This window comes from Pelmatolapia mariae, linkage group LG18, assembly GCF_036321145.2.
Source record: "Pelmatolapia mariae isolate MD_Pm_ZW linkage group LG18, Pm_UMD_F_2, whole genome shotgun sequence".
NCBI classification, from domain to species: domain Eukaryota; kingdom Metazoa; phylum Chordata; class Actinopteri; order Cichliformes; family Cichlidae; genus Pelmatolapia; species Pelmatolapia mariae.
In genome coordinates, this window is record NC_086243.1 from 9,664,050 (window position 1) to 9,688,775 (window position 24,726).

The 24,726-nt window shown below is 42.9% G+C and overlaps 2 protein-coding genes across 3 annotated transcripts; one reads left to right on the top strand and one right to left on the bottom strand.

The window, feature by feature from the left end:
- The first annotated feature begins 11 nt into the window (after positions 1–11).
- LOC134617478 (importin-13-like) lies at positions 12–17,387 on the top strand. The gene is made up of 21 exons (XM_063462728.1): positions 12–80; positions 558–683; positions 813–1,453; positions 1,535–1,675; positions 1,792–1,933; positions 2,022–2,188; positions 2,315–2,435; positions 10,149–10,296; positions 10,508–10,689; positions 10,779–10,805; positions 11,003–11,137; positions 13,913–14,059; positions 14,215–14,295; positions 14,379–14,516; positions 14,624–14,720; positions 14,795–14,847; positions 14,929–14,995; positions 15,105–15,163; positions 15,276–15,365; positions 15,485–15,666; positions 17,232–17,387. The coding sequence occupies exons 1-21, from the start codon at positions 12–14 to the stop codon at positions 17,323–17,325; spliced, it is 2,907 nt and encodes a 968-aa protein (XP_063318798.1). The 3' UTR covers positions 17,326–17,387.
- A 108-nt stretch (positions 17,388–17,495) lies between these two features.
- Positions 17,496–23,200, bottom strand: fzr1b (fizzy/cell division cycle 20 related 1b). Of its 2 annotated transcripts, none has more exons than XM_063462735.1 (14): positions 22,988–23,200; positions 22,470–22,649; positions 22,246–22,347; positions 22,098–22,161; positions 21,854–21,981; positions 21,533–21,615; positions 21,244–21,427; positions 21,095–21,160; positions 20,905–21,007; positions 20,536–20,717; positions 19,923–20,156; positions 18,952–19,056; positions 18,347–18,439; positions 17,496–18,240 (listed from the first exon to the last, which is right to left on the bottom strand). In XM_063462735.1, exons 1-14 carry the CDS (start codon positions 23,015–23,017, stop codon positions 18,199–18,201), a joined length of 1,596 nt encoding a protein of 531 aa, XP_063318805.1. In that variant the 5' UTR covers positions 23,018–23,200; the 3' UTR covers positions 17,496–18,198. The 2 variants fall into 2 exon arrangements, with proteins under 2 accessions (XP_063318805.1, XP_063318806.1); XM_063462736.1 differs by having other exon boundaries at positions 22,967–23,199.
- Positions 23,201–24,726: the final 1,526 nt, after the last annotated feature.

A 24,726-nucleotide genomic window follows, 5' to 3' on the forward strand; every position in this document is an offset into this window, starting at 1 on the left:
CCCTGTGCCAGATGGAGCCTCCAGGCAACCCAGGAGGCACCGCGGTGGAGCTGGAGTTAACGGTGGAGAATGTGGAGTCGGTAAGTTAGGATATTAGTCAAAACTCGTGCATTTAACTGGGAATTTTGAATTATGGAATTGAAACAGCAGTATGTTTTCCCAGGAAGAAAAAGAACTGCAGCACATTCTGCTGATATAAATATGATTTCATACCAAATTAGTGAAACGATTTTTTTTATCATGTAAATAACTGTAGTTTGCTCATCGTAGAGAGACTGGGCAAAGTGTAGCATTTGTAATATGATGCCAGTTAGAAGCACCTGCTGTACTAATAATAACTAACACATGTGCTTTGGATTAGTTGCTGTGACAACACATTTTTCAGTAAATTCAAACAATTGGCCATCCAGCATTATTAATGATTATTAGTGGTTGTTGTACATGTTGCCCTGCAAATTTAAAGCCAGTTTTACGTGCTAAAATATTCTCGGCATATCCCTTTGACTTCTTACATCGCTTACTTTGTTCTCTGCACTGGTATGTGTTTCTCCATCCAGGCTCTCTACCAGCTGTACTTTGATCCAGACATGGAGCATAAGAATGTAGCCCAGAAGTGGCTGACCCAGGCCCAGGCCTCTGCACAGGCTTGGCACTTCTGCTGGGCCCTGCTCAGCCCTGACAAGGTCTGTAGTTTTTTCCCTCTTTACCCCCACACTTCACTTTTCTGTAACAAACATTAGGCACCACAACTTAATACAGACTGGTTGAATGTGAAACTAAGAGCAGCCGTGTGTGAATGTGTCGCTTTGCAGATCCCAGAGGTTCAGTTCTTCGGTGCCAGCACCCTGCACACCAAGATCTCCCGTCACTGGAGTGACCTCGCTGCAGACCAGCACGAGAGCCTGAGGACGCAACTGCTCAGCCATATCTTGCAGTTCTCTTCTGGGCCTAAAATGGTGCTGACTCGTTTGTGTGTAGCACTGGCCTCTTTGGCTCTTAACGTAATTCCCCAGGCCTGGTCTCAGCCGGTGGCGGACATGGTGAGGGCTTTCCAACCGCACAAACCTGATCCTGAAGATGGCTCTGGAGCAAAGGCCTCTCAGGACCCCCACACACATTGTCTCACTCTGCTAGAGCTTCTCACCGTGCTTCCAGAGGAGTTCCAGAGCAGCCGCCTGGCTCAAGCTCGGCGAGGCCAGCTGAGGGAGGCTCTTGCCGGAGAGTGGGCAGTGGTGTGTCCTCTGCTGCGACAGCTCATGCAGAGCCAGGACTCATCGAGTCAGGTGAAGGAGAAGGTGCTCAAATGCCTGTCTAGCTGGGTGGCGCTAGATGTGCCTTTGGGGGAAATCCAGGAACTGCTCCAGGACTGCTTCACTGCGTTGTCCGACTCTGAGCTGTTTGACGCAGCTGTGGAGACGATAGTTAACGCCATCTCACAGCCCGACTGCCAAAGGTGAGAAGCACAGCTGGATGATTAGGTGATGATGAGTGACATGCAGTATATGGGTGGATGACTCCAAACATTTGTGTGCAGGTACATTAATGCTCTACTGAGCCTGATGCCTCTGGTGCTGGGCCTCTATGACCAACTGAAGACAGCAGCTCAGGATGGGGACATGGAAACCTCACATGGTATCTGTCGAATTGCAGTTGCTTTAGGGGAAACACACTCCAGGTACACAGAGTAGCACACAACTACACACACACACTCTACCCTGTACCTGGGCTCCACCATTTGTCTTTTATGTCTGAAATGTTCTTTTATTTCTTACATTTCTTTCCCTGTGACAGAGTTCTGTTGGAACAGGTGGACCACTGGCAAGAATACCTAGCTCTGGTTAACATGATTCTCTTCTGCACGGACATCCCTGGACACTACCCAGTTAATGAGACCACAAGTTCTCTTACTCTTACCTTCTGGTACACTCTGCAGGTATGGAGAGTGAGGTATTAACGTGTTGTCCATTAGGACAAAAGATTTATACTTCCTTTTTACAAAATCAGTTTGTTATCATTTTTAGGATGACATTTTGTCATTTGAGGAGGAGAAGCAGTCTGTTTACCTGCAGGTTTACAGGCCAGTTTACTTCCAACTGGTGGACGTGCTGCTTCATAAATCCCACTATCCCTCCCAGGAAGAGTACGCCTCCTGGTCCTCTGATGACAAAGAGCAGTTTCGTATTTACAGGTGGGTCTGGTTTTAATATTTTTTCTGTTTGATTGATATTTGGAGGCTGACTTTAATAATCTGCACTGATAATCTTTCTTCAGCGTCCAAGACCAACTTTACAAATATGTTTTCCTGACTTTGTAGGGTCGACATCTCGGACACTTTGATGTACGTGTATGAAATGTTGGGGGCAGAGCTGCTCAGTAACCTCTATGAGAGGCTTGGCAGACTACTGATGGACCCCCAGCAGTCAGCAGTATGGCAGGTAATGCCCTGAATAACTCCTATTCAGCTGCTTAAAATGAAAATGTATTAACTGAATTTCATAGAATGAGCATTTGATTTACTTGTAAAAACCACACAACCTTAAAAAAGTAAGTAAGCATTACTCAAGTGATTCAGGTGCTTCAGAAAGCCATTGAGATAAATGGCAAAGAGGTTGCATTCCTCTAAAATCGTCACATACATACATATAATACATGCGTATAATAAATAAAGGCAAAAATACAGTTCAAATATTCCTACTTTATTTTTCTACTTCTAAAACAGCTGAGACTGCTCATCTGAAAATTTAATTTACACAAGTGGAGGCAGCAGTTTGAGGTTTTTGTATTTTTCCCTAGATTTTGATCTATCTTGTATACAAGGACCGAGTGGGAGAAAACAGGTCACAAAGCATCGCTTAGTTCCACTTGTTATTATATAAAACCATGTGTGCAGACATTTGTTTAGTTACATTCAAAATCTAAAAGCTTCTTATTCTGAAAGTTTGCAGACTTTTTGGGAGAGTCTTTTTCCTGTTGCATGCAACCCATCGGTTTTTGAACACGAATGACTTTGTCATGGCTTTAAAGTAGTCCAGGTGTAAGACATTAACCACCCAAACAAGAGGCAAAGTAATTGAAGTCACTCAAAAAAAGAGTAAACTATTATTTTCACAGTGCAATGAACATCTACTTAATAAAAACAACGCATAAATAATAAAAGCATAAATTCTTTAATTACATAAATGAGTTACTCATTTATGTAAGTCAGGAAAGCTACTGGAAATTACAGAGCAGTAATTAACCAGCTGGTCCCAGAGCTGTGCAGGAGAACTGATCAAATCAGCTCAGCTAAACAGCTGCTTCTGTTTTTCCGGCTTCTCACCCTACTCATAAGATTATATATATATTATATATATATAAATTCCTCGCTTGCCCCTGCGGGCGGTCTATCCTTCAAGCTCGGGTCCTCTACCAGAGGCCTGGGAGCTTGAGGGTCCTGCGCAGTATCTTAGCTGTTCCTAGGACTGCGCTCTTCTGGACAGAGATCTCCGATGTTGTTCCCGGGATCTGCTGGAGCCACTTGCCTAGTTTGGGAGTCACCGCACCTAGTGCTCCGATTACCACTGGGACCACCATTACCTTCACCCTCCACATTTTCTCGAGCTCTTCTCTGAGCCCTTGGTATTTCTCGAGCTTCTCGTGTTCCTTCTTCCTGATGTTGCTGTCATTGGGAACCGCTACATCGATCACTACGGCCGTCTTCTTCTGTTTGTCTACCACCACTATGTCCGGTTGGTTAGCCACCACCATTTTGTCCGTCTGTTTCTGGAAGTCCCACAGGATCTTAGCCCGGTCATTCTCCACCACCCTTGGGGGCGTCTCCCATTTTGACCTCGGGACTTCCAGGTTATACTCGGCACAGATGTTCCTGTACACTATGCCGGCCACTTGGTTATGGCGTTCCATGTCTGCCTTCCCTGCTAGCATCTTGCACCCTGCTGTTATGTGCTGGATTGTCTCAGGGGCATCTTTACACAGCCTGCACCTGGGGTCTTGCGTGGTGTGATAGACCCCAGCCTCTATGGATCTTGTGCTCAGTGCTTGTTCCTGCGCTGCCATGATTAGTGCCTCTGTGCAGTCTTTCAGTCCGACTTTGTCCAGCCACTTGTAGGATTTCTGGATATCAGCCACCTCCTCTATCTGCCGGTGGTACATACCGTGCAGGGGCCTGTCCTTCCATGATGCCGCCTCCTCTTCCTCCTCATTCTTGGATTTCTGCTGCCTGAGGTATTCACTGAGCACGCGGTCAGTTGGGGCCATCTTACTGATGTATTTGTGGATGTTCGTTGTCTTATCCTGGACTGTGGTGCTGACACTCACCAGTCCCCGGCCTCCTTCCTTCCGCTTAGTAAACAGCTTCAGGGTGCTGGACTTGGGGTGAAACCCTCCATGCATGGTAAGGAGCTTCCTTGTCTTGATGTCATTGGCTTCTATCTCCTCCTTTGGCCAACTTATTATACCAGCTGGGTACCTGATAACGGGCAGGGTGTAGGTGTTGATAGCCCGGATTTTGTTCTTACCGTTCAGCTGACTTCTCAGGACTTGCCTGACCCTCTGCAGGTACTTGGTGGTTGCAGCTTTCCTAGCGGCCTCTTCATGGTTCCCATTTGCCTGTGGGATCCCCAGGTACTTGTAGCTGTCCTCTATGTCTGCAATGTTGCCTTCTGGTAGTTCAATCCCCTCAGTTCTGACTACCTTCCCTCTCTTTGTTACCATCCGACTACACTTCTCCAGTCCGAATGACATTCCGATATCATTGCTGTATATCCTGGTAATGTGGATCAGTGAATCGATGTCTCGTTCACTCTTGGCATACAGCATGATGTCATCCATGTACAGGAGGTGGCTGACAACTGCTCCGTTTCATAGTCGGTATCCGTAGCCTGTCTTGTCAATGATCTCACTGAGGGGGTTCAGGCCTATGCAGAACAGCAGTGGGGACAGAGCATCTCCTTGGTGGATCCCGCACTTGATGGTGACTTGTGCTATGGGCTTGAAGTTGGCCTCTAGTGTTGTACGCCACATCCCCATTGAGTTCCTTCCTGATGAAGGCTCTTAGGGTCCTGTATATATATATCTATATCTATATATATATATATATATATATATATATATATATATATATATATATATATATATATAGATATATATATATATATATAGATATATAGATATATAGATATATATAGATAGATATAGATATATATGAACTAAGCTAAAAATGCTAATTAATCTTTGATGACTGATAAGACTGTAAAAGTTGTTTCACCACTCCTGTAGTAATGAACCTGCAGTTATTGCATATGTGTGTTAACTAAATTGTAAATTAGTTCACAAATAGATTTGGTTGTTTCAGTCTGTCCTTCTATAAAACTGTGATGAGATGGTGCTGGCCTCTTTAGTGACCCATTCTTGGTGCTTGCTTCTTAGAACAAAAATAAGATCTTCCAGGTGTCCATCAGGTGCAGATATTAGTCTTTCCCTTTGGCCGAACAAAAGATTTGTGCTCAGCTGAGCCACTTTTAGAGAAAGTGACTGACACTGAAAGAGAAAATAATACTGTAAGGTAGCATCGTTAATGTTGCATTGCATTGCAGAAGAAAGGACAGCCTCCTTGCTCTCTCCTAGAGCCCACACTTGTTATCTTGAGTGTTCAAGCACTTCAAAGCAGTATTCAGAGCTAACTATAGCACAATTCACCATGATCCACTCCTAGGCAAGGCAAGGCAAGTTTATTTATATAGCACAATTCAACAACAAGGTGATTCAAAGTGCTTTACAGAGACATTAAAAACAAATAAAAAGCATGATTTGAAATTGATTAAGACAAGCAAACAAGCAAACAAACACAAACAAACAAACAAACAAACAAACAAAACAGTATATAAAATGAAAAATCAAAACAGTAGATAAAATCAGAACAGTAGATAAAATCAGTAGTTAAAATGTAAGTTTTGATATTTAAGCTTAAAGTGTGGATTTGGTGCTTTATTCAAAAGCAGCTGAGAACAGGTGAGTCTTCAACCTGGATTTAAATAAACTGAGTGTTCCAGCTGATCTGAGGCTTTCTGGGAGTTTGTTCCAGATATAAGGAGCATAAAAGCTGAATGCAGCTTCTCCGTGTCTGGTTCTGACTCTGGGAACTGATAAAAAACCGGATCCAGATGACCTGAGGGATCTGGAAGGTTCATACTGGGTCAGGAGGTCACTGATGTATTTTGGTCCTAAACCATTCAGAGCTTTATAGACCAGCATCAGAACTTTAAAGTCTATCCTCTGACGGACAGGCAGCCAGTGTAAAGACCTCAGAGCTGGACTGATGTGGTCCACTTTTTTGGTCTTAGTGAGGACTCGAGCAGCAGAGTTCTGAATGAGCTGTAGTTGTCTGACTGATTTTTTAGGTAGACCTGTAAAGATGCTGTTACAGTAATCAAGCCTGCTAAAGATGAATGCATGGACTAGTTTTTCCAGGTCCTGTTGAGACATCAGAGACATGTTAAACAGAAGGGGTCCCAAGATGGAACCTTGGGGAACTCCACATGTGATACTTGTCTGCTCAGATGTGAAGTTACCTATTGATACAAAGTATTTCCTGTTTTCTAAGTATGTTTTGAACCAGTTTAGTACAGTTCCTGAAAGACCTGCCCAGTTCTCCAGTCGTTTGAGTAATATGTTGTGGTCAACTGTATCAAATGCTGCACTGAGATCCAGTAAAACTAAGACTGACATTTTTCCACTGTCTGTATTCAGACATATGTCATTAAACACTTTGGTCAGAGCGGTTTCAGTGCTGTGGTTCTGTCTAAAACCTGACTGGAAGGCATCATAGCAGTTATTCTGTGTTAAGAAGTAATTGAGCTGTTGAGAAACTGCTTTTTCAATGATCTTACTTAAAAATGGGAGATTTGAGATCGGCCTGTAGTTATTCATTTGTGTCTTGTCAAGATTGTCCTTTTTCAGTATAGGTTTTATTACAGCAGTTTTTAGTGATTCTGGAAACACACCTGATATTAAAGAAAGGTTTATGATCTGTAACAGGTCTGACTCCAAAGTCTTTGAGACCTTTTTGAAAAAACTTGTTGGCAGGACATCTAAACAGCAAGAGGAGGAGTTCAATTGACCTAAGATGTCCTCCAGGTCTTTGTTGTTAATAGGGTGAAACTGTTTGATGGTGTTTAAACAGTTTTTTGGTGGACACAGTACATGTCCTGAATCTGCTGTTGATGTACCAATTGCTTGTCTAATCTTTTGGATTTTTTCTGTGAAGAATTTGGCAAAGTCATTGCAGGCCATGGTCGAATGAAGTTCAGCTGCCACTGACACAGGAGGGTTTGTTAGCCTGGCATCTGTAGCAAATAAGACCCGAGCATTATGACTGTTTTTAGTGATGATGTCAGAGAAGTAGGACCTCCTTGCACTCCTCAGTTGTAAATTATAATTGTGAAGTTTCTCTTTATAGATGTCATAATGAACCTGGAGGTTTGTTTTTCTCCATCTGCGCTCAGCTTTCCTACACTCTCTTTTTTCATTTTTCACCAGTGTGGAGTTTCTCCATGGAGACTTTTTCCTTCCAGAGATAACCTTCACCTTAATGGGAGCAATAGTGTCCATTACCATTTAACATTTTAGCATTGAAGCTAGTGACGAGCTCATTGACTGAACCTCTGGACAGGTCAGGTGTTAATGGGAAGACCTGGTTAAAGATCTCACTACTGTGTTCAGTTATACACCGTTTTGTGATCACTGCTGTTGATATATTTGTGTGGGCTGAGATTTTACTTTCAAAGAAAACACAGTAATGATCAGACAGGCCCACATCAGACACAGTAACCTTTGAAATGCTCAGGCCCTTGGAGATCAGTAGGTCAAGAGTGTGTCCTCTATTATGTGTGGCCTCTGTTACATGCTGAGTCAGCCCAAAGTTGCCCAGAGTGTTACTCAGGTCTTTAGTCCCTTTGTCCTGAGGGTTGTCCACATGGATGTTAAAATCCCCAACAATAATTACACAGTCGAAATCAACACAGATCACAGACAGCAGTTCACTGAGATCATTAAAAAAGTCTGTGCAGTATTTGGGAGGCCTGTAAACATTAAGAAACACAACTTTGGATGGAGCCTTTAGCTGTAAAGCCACATATTCAAAAGACTGAAAACTTCCAGGCAGATAGCTGCTTACACTGAAATGATTCATTAAATAAGACAGCAACCCCTCCTCCTCTCCTGCTCACCCTGGCCTCACTGATAAAACTGTAGTTAGGAGGGGTCGTCTCGATGAGAACAGCTCCACTGTTACTTTGGTCCAACCAAGTTTCAGTTAAAAACATAAAATCAAGGCTGTGCTCAGTGATTAAATCATTAAATAAAAATGTTTTCCCAGCTAAAGATCTAACGTTTAATAAAGCCAACTTAAGTGTTTTAGAGGTATTATTTGCCCCCTCGTGTTTGGGAGCAGTCTGTGGCACACAAGGTATGTTTACTACATTTAAAGATCTTTTAGAGTGCAGCTCTCTGTGTTTTGACCAGGCCACACGTCTCCTTCTGTCACCTAAAAGTACAGAAATTTTAAAACCTTCTAGTAAACAGGGTCCTAGCTTCTCCTGGGAAAAGTCACCACTGCCATAATCCTCACAGCCTGGACCCTCCACACATTACACATCAGACTGCGGAGACAGAGCATGAAGGTGGTAAGGAGGAACTAAGGGGGGCGAGGCTGGGCAATGTGACTTCGATTGCTCTGTTGAGGGCGGGGCTCGATGGCGAACCTTTGGCTGCTCTGGTGGGGGGTTTATGGGGGACAAAAAGGGATTGGGCCGGGGGGTAGATCAGAGCCCAGCATTGACCCGCTCCATCATCCTCAGTGAATTTCAGGTGTGGGGAGGAGGGAGAAAGGGAGGGGGAGGGGGGTGATGGCCTGTCAGGGGTTTGGGGGACTGGGGATGATCGTGGTCCCTGGTCCTAGTCGTTGGTGTTGTTGAGAGAGTTGGAGGCAAATAGGGACCCCTCTTCTTGCCTCAGATGTCTCTCCTTTCTGAGGCTCTTCCCGGGTGGGGGCAGATGGAGCTCCTCCTCAAGGTTTCTGCTGGGCTTTGTCTGTTCTTGGAGTACTGTTTGTTCCTCTTTATGAGATAACTCCTCGTTTATCTCAGCCTTGGCACCAAGCACAGATGGATGACGTATGGAATAAAACAGGTTGGAGGTGAACAGTTTCACCCCTGACTTGTTAAAATTAAATCCATTTGCTTTAAACAAATGCCTGTGTTCCCAAAAAATATTAAAGTTGTTGATAAAATGCACTGAGTGGTCAGTACATGCTGATATAAGCCATTTATTCAGTGCAAGCAACCTGCTGAATCTCTCGTCTCCTCCTCTGACGGGCGGTACAGGCCCACTGATGAATACAGCTGCATTCAGAGAGTTTACAGTATTTAATAATCCAGTAAAGTCCCGTTTCAGAACCTCCGACTGTTGTTTGGACACTACTTCATTAAGCATGAGGAATAGAGAACTGAAGTAAATAGCATGTTTCACTGAGTATTAGGGATATTGTTATTGTTTTAATTATTCAGTTGTACTTATGAATTGGAGGAATAAGTCTGCACCTTTACAACTGCTGTGAGTCAGACCATTCAAAATAATCTCATCTTTTGAGCCTTATAGTCAATAGCTGCTTTTACATAACTTGTTTTAACAGATCTATTAAACATATTACAGCTCCTGAATGCGTGGCTTGTTATCTGACTGTGTGTGTAACAGACTGTTTGTTTCTATCATCTCAGCTTAGTTGTGTTTAAGAGCTTTTACAAGGATCATGTTTTACCAGTTGTTGAAGTAAATTCTTACTTTACTTTCATTCTTTTTTTATTTTGATTGCTGTGTGTCTCTTTTTTTTTTTTCAAATTACAAGTTTTATTGTCATATGCACGGTACAGAGACGTCCTTTACTGTCCACAACAGATGCCAAACAGAAAAATCTATAAAATAGATGAATACAATAAATGATCATTAAAAAAAACTATTATAAAAACAGCAAGAAAGTTTAATTATACAAATAAAATAAAAGAATCTGAGCTGCTAAGCTATTTCTATATTTATGCAATTTGGAATGCTTCATGTCGTCTCTAACACCAGACTTTGTTTATTTCCATCTTCAGGACACTGAGGCGCTGTTGTTTGGCTTCCAGTCCATAGCTGAGACCATAGACGTGAACTACTCTGATGTTATTCCCGGTCTTATTGGTCTGATCCCCAGAATCAACATCAGCAACATTTTGCTAGCCGACACTGTGATGTACACAATAGGTACAGTGTATGTTCAGACACTTGCATGATATTGTCCTTGTTCATAGTAACAAGTTATGCCTATTTTAAAAGAAAATTCTTATTTTCTCTTTTTCTTGTTTGGTCTGTGGTAACAGATCTTTGATTGCTCGGCTCTCTTTTACAATCGTAGATTTGTGATTTTGATTTGGGTTTATGCTCGAACGGAAATTTAACATCCCTCGTCGAACAGGCTCACTTGCTGAGTGGCTGGCTGACCACCCGGTGATGCTGGGTGGCATATTGCCTATGGTGCTTCAGGGCCTTGCAAAGCCAGAGCTGTCTGTGTCTAGTGTATCTACACTGAAGAGGATCTGCAGGGAGTGCCGGTATGACCTCGGCCCCTACGCTCAGGACATCCTGACGGTGTCACAGGTCAGACACGGAGGCATACACAGCAACATGTCATCAGGGTTACGTGAGTTTTTAAACCATGCGGTGATTTGTTTATTGTGCTTTTGTAGGATGTACTGGTTAAAGAAGTCCACAAGGTGAGTTCTTAACCTCAAACAGTCACAGTTACTTTGAAACACAGACCATATCACCTACCTGTCTGAGGGTGGAATTTATTATGTGTTTTCTCTGTGTGTGTGTGTGTGTGTGTGTGTGTGTGTGTGTGTGTGTGTGTGTGTGTGTGTGTGTGTGTGTGTGTGTGTGTGTGTGTGTGTGTGTGTGTGTGTGTGTGCAGAGCAGCCAGTGCATGTGGCTGATGCAGGGTTTGGGTTTCCTGCTGTCTGCCCTGCCATCAGAGGAGATTTTAGGGAGACTGCACTCACTCATCACGCCTCACATCCAGCAGCTGGATACACTGGCCCAGCAGGAGGTAAATGTTATAAATGTTAATTATATGCTTTAGTAAATTGATGTTAAAAAAATACAGGAAATGCTGTAGTTTACAATTCTTTGTAAATACAGTTGAATATAGAACATCCTGAAGCCTTTGAGGAAAAAGTAAGAGCAGCAATATTTGTATATTTTCTACAGAATATTAGTGCGTGTAGTGTGTGTAAATGTGGGTGGGTGGGGGTAGTATTGTAATAGTCTGTAATGGTTTATTCCAGTGTTTACTGTATAGGGCAGGGGTCGGCAACCTGCGGCTCCGGAGCCGCATGCGGCTCTTTAGTCCTTATAGTGCGGCTCCACATGGTTTGGGAAAATATATTAGAAGTATTTAGCTGAAGTGTATTTTATTTATGTTAGTTCTTTTTTCAACTTGTAGTTCTAAATTGGAAGATTATTGTGATAGTGAAATATAAAAATAAAATTATATTTTATTATTTTTTCATCATTCAAAATAAGCATCACACTCGCGGAAGCCGGTGTACCCGCCGAAACGCCGTGCATTTATCGAGACTTTCAACCCCAGGTAGGCCAATTATAGATCTTCGGATCCACATTATGTCAGCAGCTATTCTCCACCGTGAACTATGTTAAAAACAAACACCGCCTACGCCTCACAGTCCTGCGTAAAGATGAAAGTGACTTCGTACAGGAGCAGAAGTCCCATTGTAAACATACCACGGCAGACCTGACGATGTTTGCATGAACATGCTTTTCAGCATCTCTTTATTGACCACGTTTCACACACGGTTGCTGTACACATACAGCCGGCTGTAGCTTTTCAGCTCACAGCCCGACACACACCAACAACAACACAACAGCACAGATAGCACAGACGTTAAGGTGGCGAGGCGTGATTGCGGGTGCCGCTCAGGTGCGTATTTGCGGCTCCCAGTGTTTTCTTTTACGTTGAACCCGGGTCCAAATGGCTCTTTGGGTCTTAAAGGTTGCTGACCCCTGGTATAGGGTGACCAGTCTTAATAACACATAGCAGACAAAATACCATCATTTACCTATTAGTATAAATTCTCAATGTTAAATCCACATGTTTCAGCTACAAACCGTCATCAGTGCAATTTGAGTGAAACCATATCGGTATGCAGTCATGTGAAAAACTAAGTCCATCCTTAATACAACCATAGGAATTAAAGTGACAGGTACTGCTAAGTGCTGCTAATCATATCATCATGTGATTAACTGATCATCAGCAAGTGTGAGCATCTCTATAAAGCAGCAGGTTTGGCAGTTTGCTGCTCTGAAACATTCAGGTGTGTGTTAAGACAATGGCAAACACGAAAACAGTCAGCAATAATCTTAGAGAAGCAATTATAGCTGCCCATCAAGACTATTTCCAAACAATCTGACGTCCATCATTAAACAGTAAGAACGATTATTCACAATCTGAAAAAATTGTAAATCTTGCAAAGCTGAATTTAACAAACCAATGAAATTCTAGAACAATGTCCTCTGGAAGTCACCGATGTTTGGCCATAGAGCACATCATCATGTTTGTCAAAAACCAAACACAGTATATCAGCACAAATACCTCATACCAGCGCTAAAACACTGTGGTGGAGGAGTGATGATTTAAGCATGTTTCACACCTACAGGACCATGCAGAAGTCAAGGAGTCGACCATGAACTCGTAGGTATACCAAAGTATTCTAGAGACAAATGTGAGGCCATCTGCCTGATAGCTAACGCTTGGCCCAAACTGTGTCATGCAACAGGACAATGATCCCAAACACAGCAGCAAATCTAAAACAGATTAACTGCAAAAGGAAAGAATCAAGGTGCTTCAGTGTCCACAAGACTGCAGAGAGTCCTGTGGACAACTTCTTTGTCACATCATTGTATGTAAATGCCAGGATGGGGTGCAAACACTAATCAACAGTGAAAACTCTGCATTACATGATAGATACAGATACATACAGTTGTACTGATAATTATACTGGTAAGCTTCTATTATATACAGCATAGTACTGTATTTTTTTGGCAAGTCTCGCTGCCGGTCCTTTATTTTAACAGGGAAAATTCTTACATTGTAACTGATACAAATGTGATACTGAATTAACAATTACAGAAGAGGTGCTTCTGCCTACGAATTGTTTGGGTGACCTTGCTGTTTTTTTAATGCTAGTGACAATTTGGTCTGAAGTAAAAGAGATATTAGTGTCTGATTAGTTTGATTAGTTCATCATTTACTTCATGAGAAAAAAGAAGAACTTTCTGTTTTTCTGAAGCAGTTCTGCTTCCACTGGACGTTCTGTGTCTGAGTGGGGGTTTTTTTAAATTAAAACTGATGGGGGCAACCCCACAGCTGTCATCAGATTTTGATTGCACTGTTGCACAATCCTGCGTGAAAGTGACATCAGCGTTTTTCCACTCACGTCCCCCCCTCGAGTTTAAAGCACCGACAAACATGTGAAAACAATGATGAAAGTGCACAAACAGTCATTTGTTATATAACATATCCACATTTAGAAAGAGTAACAATGCTTCCTTTGCAAATGGAGCACAGGGAGTAATCCAGAGTTGTTAGAGTACAGATAAAATGCATTTTGATGCGCAGTTTGTCATCCAGGGTGTCAGTTAAGATGTTAAAAACATCTTTTCACACTCAGATACTTAACACAGCTTTTACAGTAACAGCAGCGGCTTCACTCTGACACTTGACAGTTACTTGTCCTTTATTTTTTAAGCTTTTCAAGCTTTGTGCTGTACATATCAGACCCATGTACCTTCTCTCTCCCCACAGCTGAATCCCACTAATAAACAGAGCATCATCCACATTGTGGGGATGCTGGCCAGTCTCTTTACCACTCTGGACATCAATAGGCAGGCAGACTGCTTAGAGGGAGCAGCCAGTTCCAGACTCCCAGTCCCCCAGAGCACGCAAAACCCAGTAAGTTCAGAGGAAAAACAACAGCTTGATTAGCAGAGAACAGTTAGAAAACCCACTATGCCTGTGGGTGCAAAGTGTCTAAGTTTATATATAGAACTTCTTATGCTAATATTTTTTAATTAAAAACTATTCTTTTCTTTTTTTCGTAAACTTAGGTGGTCGTTGTGCTACAACAAGTCTTCACTTTGATCCAGACCATCCTCAGCAAATGGCTCCATGACTCGGAGGTGGTAGAGGTAGGAGGGTTTTCACCTCTTGCATAAACGTGTGCATGTGTGTTTCATGACTCACACATGCCCACTGCGCCCCCCTCTACCAGGCAGTGTGTGGGGTTTTTGATAAATCAGTTCGAACCCTCCTACATGATTTTGGACCCATGGTTCCTCAGCTGGGAGAGATGCTGGGGGAGATCTATAGCGCCTTCCCACAAGCCTCGGCTTTGGACCTGGCTCGGCAGGTACACCTCCACATACACAGGCCAGAGTTAAAGTATTACTCCTCTGACTCTGACACAGACTCTGGCAGGCTCAGATGTCAGTCTCTTTGTTTCTGTTTGTTTTAAAGATGGTTCACATATTTGCTGGAGAGGAGCATCACATCCCTCACATCAGAAGCCTCGCTGAAGTGTTAACATCCACCACGCTCACTATATTTCAGCAAGGTAATAAGAGGCTGCGTGGAAATGCACCTGTTTTGAATCAGGGCTTTTTTTTTTACCGTGTGCTTACTTGGCAGGTCCGAGAGATCATCCTGATATTGCTGAATCGTTTATGGACCTTCACGCCCAGGTTGGTGGAAGCCGTGCGAGTTTAGGAGCGTCTAAGAAATTCATTGTTTGACTACAACACCCATGTCTTCTCGTCTGTTAGATTCTTAAAAGGAAGCCTGATTTGTATCTGTCTGAGCAGTTAGATGTGAAAGCACTGTTTTACTGTGGTGAGTATCAACGCATGCTCATGAACAGAAAATTTTACATTGTTTTTACAGTTCCTGCAAAAGTGCCTTTGTGTGAGTCACTCGCTGAATCAGTCATGTTTGTCTGCAGGGATTCTGTCACTCAAGTTTCCAGAGACACCCACAGTAAAAGCTGCCAGCCAGTTCTTTGTAAGCGGAGGCAAAAAAAAAAATGTGCAGACTTTCATATAACATCATGTTTCTTGTCAGAACTGAATTTCTCACCTCGTGTAGCTAACCTTTTCTACCCTATTCCTGGCAGACAGAGTTCCTGAGTCGCTGTAAAGACATGCCCTCATTTGGTGATGTGTTGCAGAGGGATGGAAAGCTCCTGACAGAGACCGTTCTGCAGGTAAACTAGTGACAGTATCGGCGCGTCCACCTCAATTTGTTAAACCCATGGGTTTCTTTTTTCATTCTGGCACTGAATTTGTCTTTTAATGCTAACATATTATGCGTTTTTCCTCTCAGGCGGTTGGAGGTGAGTCTCCCAGCAGTCTGACGGAGCACTTCTCTGAGGTGCTGCTCAATCTAAGCAGGCACTGCCCGGCCCTGCTGTCTCAGTGGCTCAAAGAAACACTGCAGACCCCAGGGTTCCCCTGTGCCCAGGTCACTGCAGAGCAGAAACACACCTTCAGTCAGCAGCTTCTAAGGTAAAGTACAGCACCAAGTGGTAGAGAAGTATTACCTATTAGGTTAATGGACAAGTTGTTTATTGTTTTGTAGTTTTTCCTCTGTCATCCACCACCGTGGTTTCTAAATCAGTCAAGATATGACTCAAGAGCAGAGGTTCAGCTTTAATTCGAGGGTTTAACAAATTTTGAATGTAACCAGTGGTTTGCGCCTTGTTGTAAATCCTCTGCATTTCCACTCATGAAAGTGTGTCTTGATTGTAGACATTGAGAATGCTGTCGAGTCGTTTTTCCTAACCATGAAAGTATTTAGTCATCATGCACTTTGTCCTTTGTGGTCTTCTGGTGTCGGTTAGCTGTCCAGTGCATTCCTCTGCTTTTTAAAAACAAACCATACAGTAGATTTTACACCTCTCAAAGTTGTTCTCTCTCTGATAGGTTTATTTAAGTTTTTCAGCCTAATGGTGTCCTCACCAACTTGCACTGACTTCTCCTTGTGCTTCATATTTAAAATTACAGTCAAAAGATATAAAATACAAAGTCAACTTCAGATAATCTGTCTGCTTCATTTGTCATGAAATAACAATGAAACAAGCCTCACCTGACCATCATACTGCTGTCAGTCAGTTTCCAATCTCTCTTTGAGCCTCTAAAAATGGCTGTAATTAATAAAGAGTGAATGCAAAACGTTTATAAGACCCCTCGAATTAAAGATGAAAGTCTGCCCTTTAATCACATCTCTATTGCTTGATTTAAAATCCACTGTGCTGGTGTTCAGAGGCAAAACTGCAAAAGCTGTATCGTCCAAGAGATCATGGACCTAAGTGTAATGTTCATCGATGGCAAAATGGAACAAAACAGATTTTTTTCCTCTTTAGTATTAAGTCTTATATCCTGATGGTTCTGCCTCAGAAAAACAGAAAATGTATATTATTCTTTTCAGACTTTGCATTTGCTATGATGAAAATAGTAAAATTATTCAGAAACTAAATACACAAAAGTCACCAGCAAAGTTTTAAACATAAGCAGTTATGGGAAAAAAACAACTGCTCCATGATCAGTCTGCTGATGACACAGGTAACAGTTTCAGCTCGTTTAACACTGAAACATCAGCATTAAGGATGCTGTACATGTCAGACACTCTTATGTGGACTCTAGCTGTAAAATATTAAGTTACTTCTGGATCTGTATTTTTTTTAAATAATATTTTTCAATCAAAACTAAACTTCAGAGAAAAAAAAATCCCTGCATTCATTTCATGACTGACAATAAAATAACATTCGTTACTAAACTGCTGAGTACAAGTTTTCTAACTCTGGAGCTTGACCTGAGCATGACTTGGTGTTTGTATACATTAAAAATAATTGTTAATAACAATAACTTTTTAAATGTGTTGTCTGTAGTTTTGCTGTGTTACAAACTTATTGTTTGATTCCACGATAAAGACACAAAAGTATCTGCATGTAATGTGAAAACATTTGAAACATTACTGATGCCAAATTAGGATGTAAGACATGACTTTATGATATTTAAAATACAAATCTGTCCAACAGCCAAATCTTTTCTCTTTTTTTCCCCTCTCTAAGGGAACAAACCAACAAGCGCCGCGTTAAGGAGATTGTGAAGGAGTTCGCTTTGCTCTGCCGAGGTCTGCAGGGGTCCGGATACTCAGATTACTAGTCGGAGCTGCCAGCGTTGCATCCGACTTCCTCACCGGGTCTTTGAGAAAGGCCCACAGCTCATGCTCGTTTTCAGAAATGCTTTGGTGCTAAATGAGACTTAAGAAAGTACGACTGGAAAACAAGACGCTCCCACAGACACACTGAGTGGACACTTATAAGATAATCAAGTCTCTGTGCGACATATTTTTTAATAAAATATCCAAAGCAGGATAAAATGAAATAAGAGTCAGGGTGGCATTTTCGTATCTATAGGCAGGAATGCGCAAGGTTCCAAACCTGTGCTTCATGTCTATGAACACTGACAAAACAACAATAAACACATGAAACTCTGCTGCAGCCACCTGAGCGACCGGTCGTGTTTGTTCACTTATTTGTGGTTCCCTCTTCTGTTGCACACTGCTGTAGATCATATTCACACATTATCTAATGAAAGAAAGCCACCCAGGTCAGGCTTCATCTTCTCTCTGTTACAAAGGAGTGCCTCTTAAAAAACATCTTACATTACATTACTTAGCTTAGAACTCTTGCACAGGTGTACTTCTGCTGATAGATAAGAAAACGACTTGATCACTTTTCACAACGGGAAAAAACAAACAACAAAAAAAAAAAGAACGAGATCAACTTGATAAGCAGACAACAAATTGTGACAAAAGACTGCTGTTTCTGTGTGTGTGTTATTTTTTTTCTGGAATCGGTGACATCACTGTGAGGGATGGCAGTTGTCCGTCGAAGTTTTGCCTCCATCCTTTTGTAGAAAAGGATGAGAGTTTGTGCAGCGAGGCTAGTCTGAGTGTCGCTGTTTGACTCTGTGTATTACAGCCACAGCCCGGCAGGCTCCTCCAGAGGACCGTCCCGACCCCCGGGCCGTTTACTATCGTATTCTCGTGAAGAGGTTAAGTACTGACTTTGATTCCTGGGAAGAGAAATACATCAAAACAGTGTGAAGCGCATTAAAATGCATCAAGTTTTACTCATTTTCAGAAATTAAGAATATAAAGTTCTTGGATAATTTACTCCACCTTGGTACAGCGCGTCTTACTGAAGACGTTCCAGAATCGTAGTGTCTCGTCACCCGCTCCTGTAACGATGGCCTCACCGTCTGGTGACACAGCCTGAGAGGGGAAAAAAAATGTGGCGTGTGTGTTAGTGTGAAAAAAACAAAAACAAAAAACAAACCCGGCAGAGAGATTTAACAGGACAGTTACAAAGACAGTTTTAAGATCCTTTAATATTCTCAAAATGTTTTTGATTCACATGCACTGAATGCAGTAAGAACAAGAGCACAGGCATGAGCTTTAACTGGTGCGAAGACATACTATAAAATCAGCTTCTTTACTTATATAATACCACAAATTACCTCTTTATTACTGTGAAAAATAATACAACAGTGAAGTGTGGAATTCACACTAATGGAAGCAGACCGCAGGATTTAAATGCATCCCTAGTTTAATGTCCATTAAATGTAACACAGAGTGATTCTTGCACAGTTTTACTTCGGCATGTTGCTACACACTGAATTAAAATGTATGCAAACACTAGAAGTGTGTAAGTTATCAAAGTGCAACTATCTAGTTACATCAGTGCTGCCCATGCACGGTGATTCGTTTAGAACGTGTGATCATACCAGATACAGGACTCTGTAGGAGTGTCCCGTCAACTTGGCCACCTGTGTCAGCGATGGATACTTCCACACCAGAATCTGGTTCTGAGAGTAGCCGTGTGTGCTCACCTGGAAACAAAGAGCAGCATTGCAGTTACCACTTTGCAGTTGGATGCTTCTGCCAAACACTCAAGGGGGAGCTTCCAACCATGTCCCATCCTGATTTATTGTATAATAAATATATAAATTGACGATTTTGTAAAAAAAAATGTAATAAGCAAACACCACAGATCGTCATCAGTTTAGCGTCTGATGCGGTATTGATGTTCCTGAGTGGAACGGCACTTAAACATAAGCAGTTCTCTTGAAGCAGAATTCTTGATTTTTTTATGCAGTCATAGTGATCTTTGAACAGCAAAAGTAAAAAAGGAAGTTATACTTAAAGACTTTTTAAACACCACTTTTAATGAAATTTCAGACCACATTTGGATGGTTATGCTCTTTCCAAGAAAACACCAGTGTAAGACGATAATATTGGAATTTAATAACATACTGCAGGAGTCTTTATTAGTTTGAAACACCTTTAACATACAGCTCACTTCAATTCGCAACCATCTCTGGGCGTCGAGCGTAACTAAGCTGTTTTAATTCAGTGTTTTGTCATGTGTACACAGTAGAAACGCCTTTCAAGTATCATGTAATTCAATACAAAACCAACACCAGCTAGTATGAAAACTGACCATGACTCAGCACATCAGGGGTCGCAGTTCCAGCTAAACCGAACGCTGCATTACACAACAGAGTTGTAACGTACGCATTAGTAACTGGCTCTATATTAAGTTGTCCAAACGTGATCTGATTTGCTAATTTAATATTTGAGCTACTGTGTTCACAAACTGGGTCTAACTAGCTTGATGACATTATCTATAGCCAGACGCTGCTGTGCTGACATCACATCTTAGAGTGTTGGGCAGTGCGTGTCTGCGTCTCCTCACCAGTTCGTTAGCGTGTTTGGACCAGGCCAGGTTGCAGACCTGGGAGCCGGTGTCTGTGCTCTGCAGAGCCTGACCCGTCAGCGTGTTCCAGAAACGCAGGCAGCGGTCGGCCGTGCCTCCGCCTGACGCCAGCAGCCCGTGTTGGTGCGGAGACCAGGCGATGGCCTTCACTGCTGCCAGGTGGTCACTGTACTGCTGCACAGGGAGAAGGCTGGAGCTGTTCCACACCAGTAACTGTTCAAAAGGCAGGAAGAGGTTAACTCTTTCTTCCATAAAGACCCTTAATGACAAGTTTTGACATCTCAGTTTATGCCAATAAAAACATGCTGTGACAGCCATTAGAATCATTTCCATGGGTAACTCCATGGGCAGAGACCACCCTCGATATTTTCTAGTGTAAACCCAGTCAATTTGTTTTATAAGGAGGCAGAAATATAAAAGAGACCACTCAGTTCAGAACAAAAATTCAAGGGCTACTCCTAGAAGAGGCTAAAGAGGTACGAACAGCTGCTTTAAAATATATAGATATCAATACAGCTTGAATTTGCTTACTTTGAACCTTTAATTAGATTCTAACCTAAAATTTTAAGTATGGCTGTTTTAGTCGCCTCACCTTGTTGTCGTTGCCTCCAGATGCAAGGTGCTGGTGATCGGGAGACCATTTGAGACCGCACACTTCCTGTCTGTGACCTTGCAGCCTTCTCTCAGCAGAAGGCGGCGTTCTGACGTCCCGCTGTAGGATCACTCGGTCTCGACTGCCTGAAGACAGCTGCTCCCCATTCCACGCCAGGGCACCTTGGGCACACAGGGTAGGTTCTCTTATTCTCATGCCCCAGATAAAGAGAGCTGAGCATGAGCTTAAAGGCTCAGAGCGAGGGTTGTTCCTGAAACCACCACTACCAGCAGCAGGATAAACGGCTTCTCAGCGAGAGACGCACAAATCACATTTGACTGAATTCACTTCGCTCCTGCTCGGACTGACCTACTCTGGCTGAGTGGCCTTCCAAACTGGTCAGCTTCCTCCCTCCTGCTGCATCCCACACCTGAACGTAACCTTTGTGCGTCCCGACGGCGACCAGGCTCCCCTAAAACACGAGCAACCCACACATTATTGTTCTCCTGTCTGTACTCTCCTCTCTCATGCCACACACAAGCAGCAGTCGCTTGCTCACCCTCTCGTTCCAGCACACTGACGTAACAGAGTCTCCGTCCACTGAAAGGTCACACAGCCTCGTCACCTGTTTAAACACAAAAATAAGCACTTCCAGTACTCCTTATCTGCAGCGCACCTCTTTAAAATCTAACCCACACCCCCACTTACCTGGCTAGTGCAGGCACTCCACAGGTAGACGCAGGCTCCCAGGCCGACACTCAGCAGGTTGCCTGCTGACCAGTCCACCAGGTTGAGGTAGAAGTCATCCTGCAGCTCCGGAGCATCGAGCACTTTGAAGGGGATCTTGGAGATCTTTCGGGCTGGTTTGCGGGGAGAGCGGAGCAGCTTGTGACTACAAGAAACAAAACATGGAGACGTTAAACCCCTCCTCATAAAAAAAAAGCACGGCTCAAACACCTGATGAGTGAGCAGCGAGTGTGTGTGAGACATTTCATACCTTTTGTTACTAAGTGGAGAAAGGGAGTATGGTGAGACTTCATTGTCACTATCAAAAGGCACTCTCTTAGTGTGGACAGTGTACTGCAGAGAGGAAGCAGAACCACAGTTACAAACTGTCGTCTCTTATGACCAACTTGCAGGTGAGATATCAGTTGTTTTAAAGCGCTGCTAAAGAATTTTATAGATGAGTCAAAAATAACAGCATAATACATGCGTGAAATGTTTATGACAGCTGGATGTAAATATCACACTGACAGCCCACGGCAGGAGTCGCTTTAAATTCACTTTAATGGCCACCCACACCCCCGTTGTCATTTACCCTAAAAAGACTGTGAGAGTCCTGCGAGAGGACTGCGTGCCGCCGGTCTTCCGTGTGAGGGTCTGGCACCGTCTCGATCCCGGCCCCCAGCAACTCATTCCTCAACAGGGCAGCATAGGCCACAGCATCTGGAGGGGCGGCAGCGAGAGCGGTGATGAAAATGCTCGTGTTAGAGGTGCAGATCTGGACTTTAAATGATTGCTATAACACATTTACATAACAAATAATAATAAAGACTTCTGACCTTTGCTTGAGTCTGAAGTGGCGTCCTTTGCTTTATGGTTCTGACTGGGAGAGCGACAGTTCTCCTGTCAAGAAAGTGAAAGGTATGTCACCACTGGCCTGGATTACTGAGCTGTCACTGTTAGTTTAACCAAACGAACACCTCTCACATTGGCATAGTGGAAGTTGATGCTCCAGTTGCTTCCAGCTCGAGTAGGGATGAAGCGGTCCCCTGACTTCACACTGACAGGACTGCAGGTAGCACTCAAACACTGGGATGAACATAAGAGATAAGCAGTCCACTAAAGATCAGTGCTAATAAAAACAGCACACTCACACGAGAAGACCCTGCAGCCGTGCTGAAACGTGTTAAATATCGCTCTCTGTGCCTCACCTTGGTCAGGCGGGCCTCTGCGGGCAGGTTCTGGTGGTTGATTTGCCTCAGCAGCCGTCTCTCGTACTCTTGGTCCATTTCTTCGGGGATGACGAGCAGCAAGCCCCCTCTGCTGCTCTCCCCGCCCCCTTTAAACCTCCGCTCCCTCCCGGTAAGGAAATCCGCAGTGTATCCCCATGTCTGTGTAAAAAACGGCTCAGCTTATTTCACAGCAGAAACCATCCAGAACACAATGTGCGCTATCCAAAGACACGCACACACACACAAGGTTTCGGCTAACAAACCAAATGGCCTGGTTAGCCTGGCGTCCTCGTCTAAGCTCAGCTGGTTTAAACATACACGGCTGAAAAGCCAATTCCGCTTAAGGGGTTCAAAACTAGCTTAAAGCGGGTAGATATGAAGCTAAAATAAAATGCTTCAGGGTGTGCTAATGACAGCCGCACCGTTGTCATGGTATCAAGCTCGCGCACACAACAACCAATTTACAAGCAACGCACATCAGCTGACGACTGTCATACCGACTGACACGGCGGCTCAGGTGACCACATCAAACATCATCTCCGTTTGAAAGGATCGGCGCTGAGGCCGGAAGACTTGTTGTTTTCTTCTAAAATCAAAAAAGTAAAAACAAAAAAAAAGAAAAAAGAAAAATAGCGGTACACCCAAACGCTAACGGAACTCGGTGGTGTTGTTTATGTTCTGGAGCAAGATGGCGACAGCTGTAGAAGAAATTGTTTGGTTGACTTCTGCTGTCTGTGCAGCCAACGCAGTATAACTCAACAGCGACGCCCGCTGGCGACAGATGTTCACTGCATCGTTGAAGTGTAGCTTGTGATTCCTCGTAAGGACACAAGATGTCGCTGTTGCACTGTAAAATAAAATTACCCGACTCTTTGAATTCCCAATTTCTTTGTTGTTGTTGTTGTTATTGTTTGGGATTTTGTTGTTGTTTTGGGTTTTTTTTCCTTTTTTAAAATAGATTATATGAAAGATTTAAGCGAGAATAGTAGGGAAAACATAAAAAAGAATATTGATTAAATGAGTAAAACCTAATTCCAAGAGAAACAACACCTTTAACTTTATTTTGTGCATTTTACACATTTAATCAGTAGTCATCGTTAATCTGTCTCTCCCTCTTTCTCCTGAGCTTGGTTCTGCCAGAGGAGTCTTCCTATTCTTCCTGTTTTTTCTTCTCACCATCGCCAAGTGCATCAGTTAAATTTAACTTGCAAAAAAAATGCAAATTCTTATCTCACATTGGTGTGTAGACACCAGAGAGCTGTGTATGAGAATAATTCTACAGATCTCAATTTTAACCAGTTTTTAAAGCATACTTCTCGTATTCACCAGCTGCATGGCCATCAAACGTTTTTGGGTCAGGCTGTCAGAGTATTGATAGCATATGCTTGGCTAGGGGCCCCTGTGTGAAACTTCAAAGTGAAGTAATCTTACTTTTTTTTTTTTTTTACATCCCTTGCCTAAAAGCAATGGGGGGAGGGGGGGTCTATTCTCTGGGCTCTTTCATATAATATTTCTGAGCCAAACTGATAAAGCACGTAAAAGGATCTAGAGAAAGGAAAATGGCCTTACTATTATGTTGGGGTTTTAATTAGACTGACTGACATGGTAGAGTGGAGTCGAGGCATTGGCATCTTTGGTTGCACCCTGAGCTGCACGTAGGCTGTCTGCCAAGCTGTTCTGTGACATACTTCGAGACACTTGGTCTTCATTTACATATCAGCAGATCTGGTGTGGGCCACACAGGCACTGTTTATAGATTGTGTCTAAGTTCCTTTTTGTGTTTCCCTGAATTCTGAAGGACTTAAACGTCACTTTCGTGTCTCCTTTTCACTGTACGTTTTGTTTCAAATCTCACACCTCTACACTGTATAACAGTCTCAAACATGGAGTAAGAATGATGTTAATAAATTACGTCTTTGTGCTTTGCTAAAAACTACCCTTATGATCTACAACGCTTCTTTGACAATGTCCTGTGGACAGAGGAGGCAAAAGTTGACCTTGAGCCAAAGGTGGTGCACAGTAACATCAAAACCTCATCATGGTGTGGACTGATTTGTTACCTTGGTAACACCGTAGGATGTCAGTATGTCTGAATTGGAAAATGCAACATTTCTTTACAACACGTCAGTAAACTAACCTGAAAACAAGACAGTCAGGTAAAGTGCAAGAACTTCAAAACTGTAGTTAAACTCATTCTTTGCAGTATTTCAGGAAAGAGCCAGAGCTGTTCGGTGCC

What these genes read in the sequence shown, in the direction of transcription:
- fzr1b (XM_063462735.1), bottom strand. Translation starts at nt 23,017, where the DNA reads ATGTGGTCACCTGAGCCGCCGTGTCAGTCG. An exon ending in TCAACTTCCACTATGCCAAT is followed by an intron (nt 22,162 to 22,245) that starts GTGAGAGGTGTT and finishes CTTTCTTGACAG; the next exon opens with GAGAACTGTCGCTCTCCCAG. An exon ending in CCAAACACGCTAACGAACTG is followed by an intron (nt 19,057 to 19,922) that starts GTGAGGAGACGC and finishes CTTTGTTTCCAG; the next exon opens with GTGAGCACACACGGCTACTC.
- LOC134617478 (XM_063462728.1), top strand. Translation starts at nt 12, where the DNA reads ATGGAGCCTCCAGGCAACCCAGGAGGCACCGCGGTGGAGCTGGAGTTA. An exon ending in TGGTTAAAGAAGTCCACAAG is followed by an intron (nt 10,806 to 11,002) that starts GTGAGTTCTTAA and finishes GTGTGTGTGCAG; the next exon opens with AGCAGCCAGTGCATGTGGCT. An exon ending in CCCAGAGCACGCAAAACCCA is followed by an intron (nt 14,060 to 14,214) that starts GTAAGTTCAGAG and finishes TCGTAAACTTAG; the next exon opens with GTGGTCGTTGTGCTACAACA.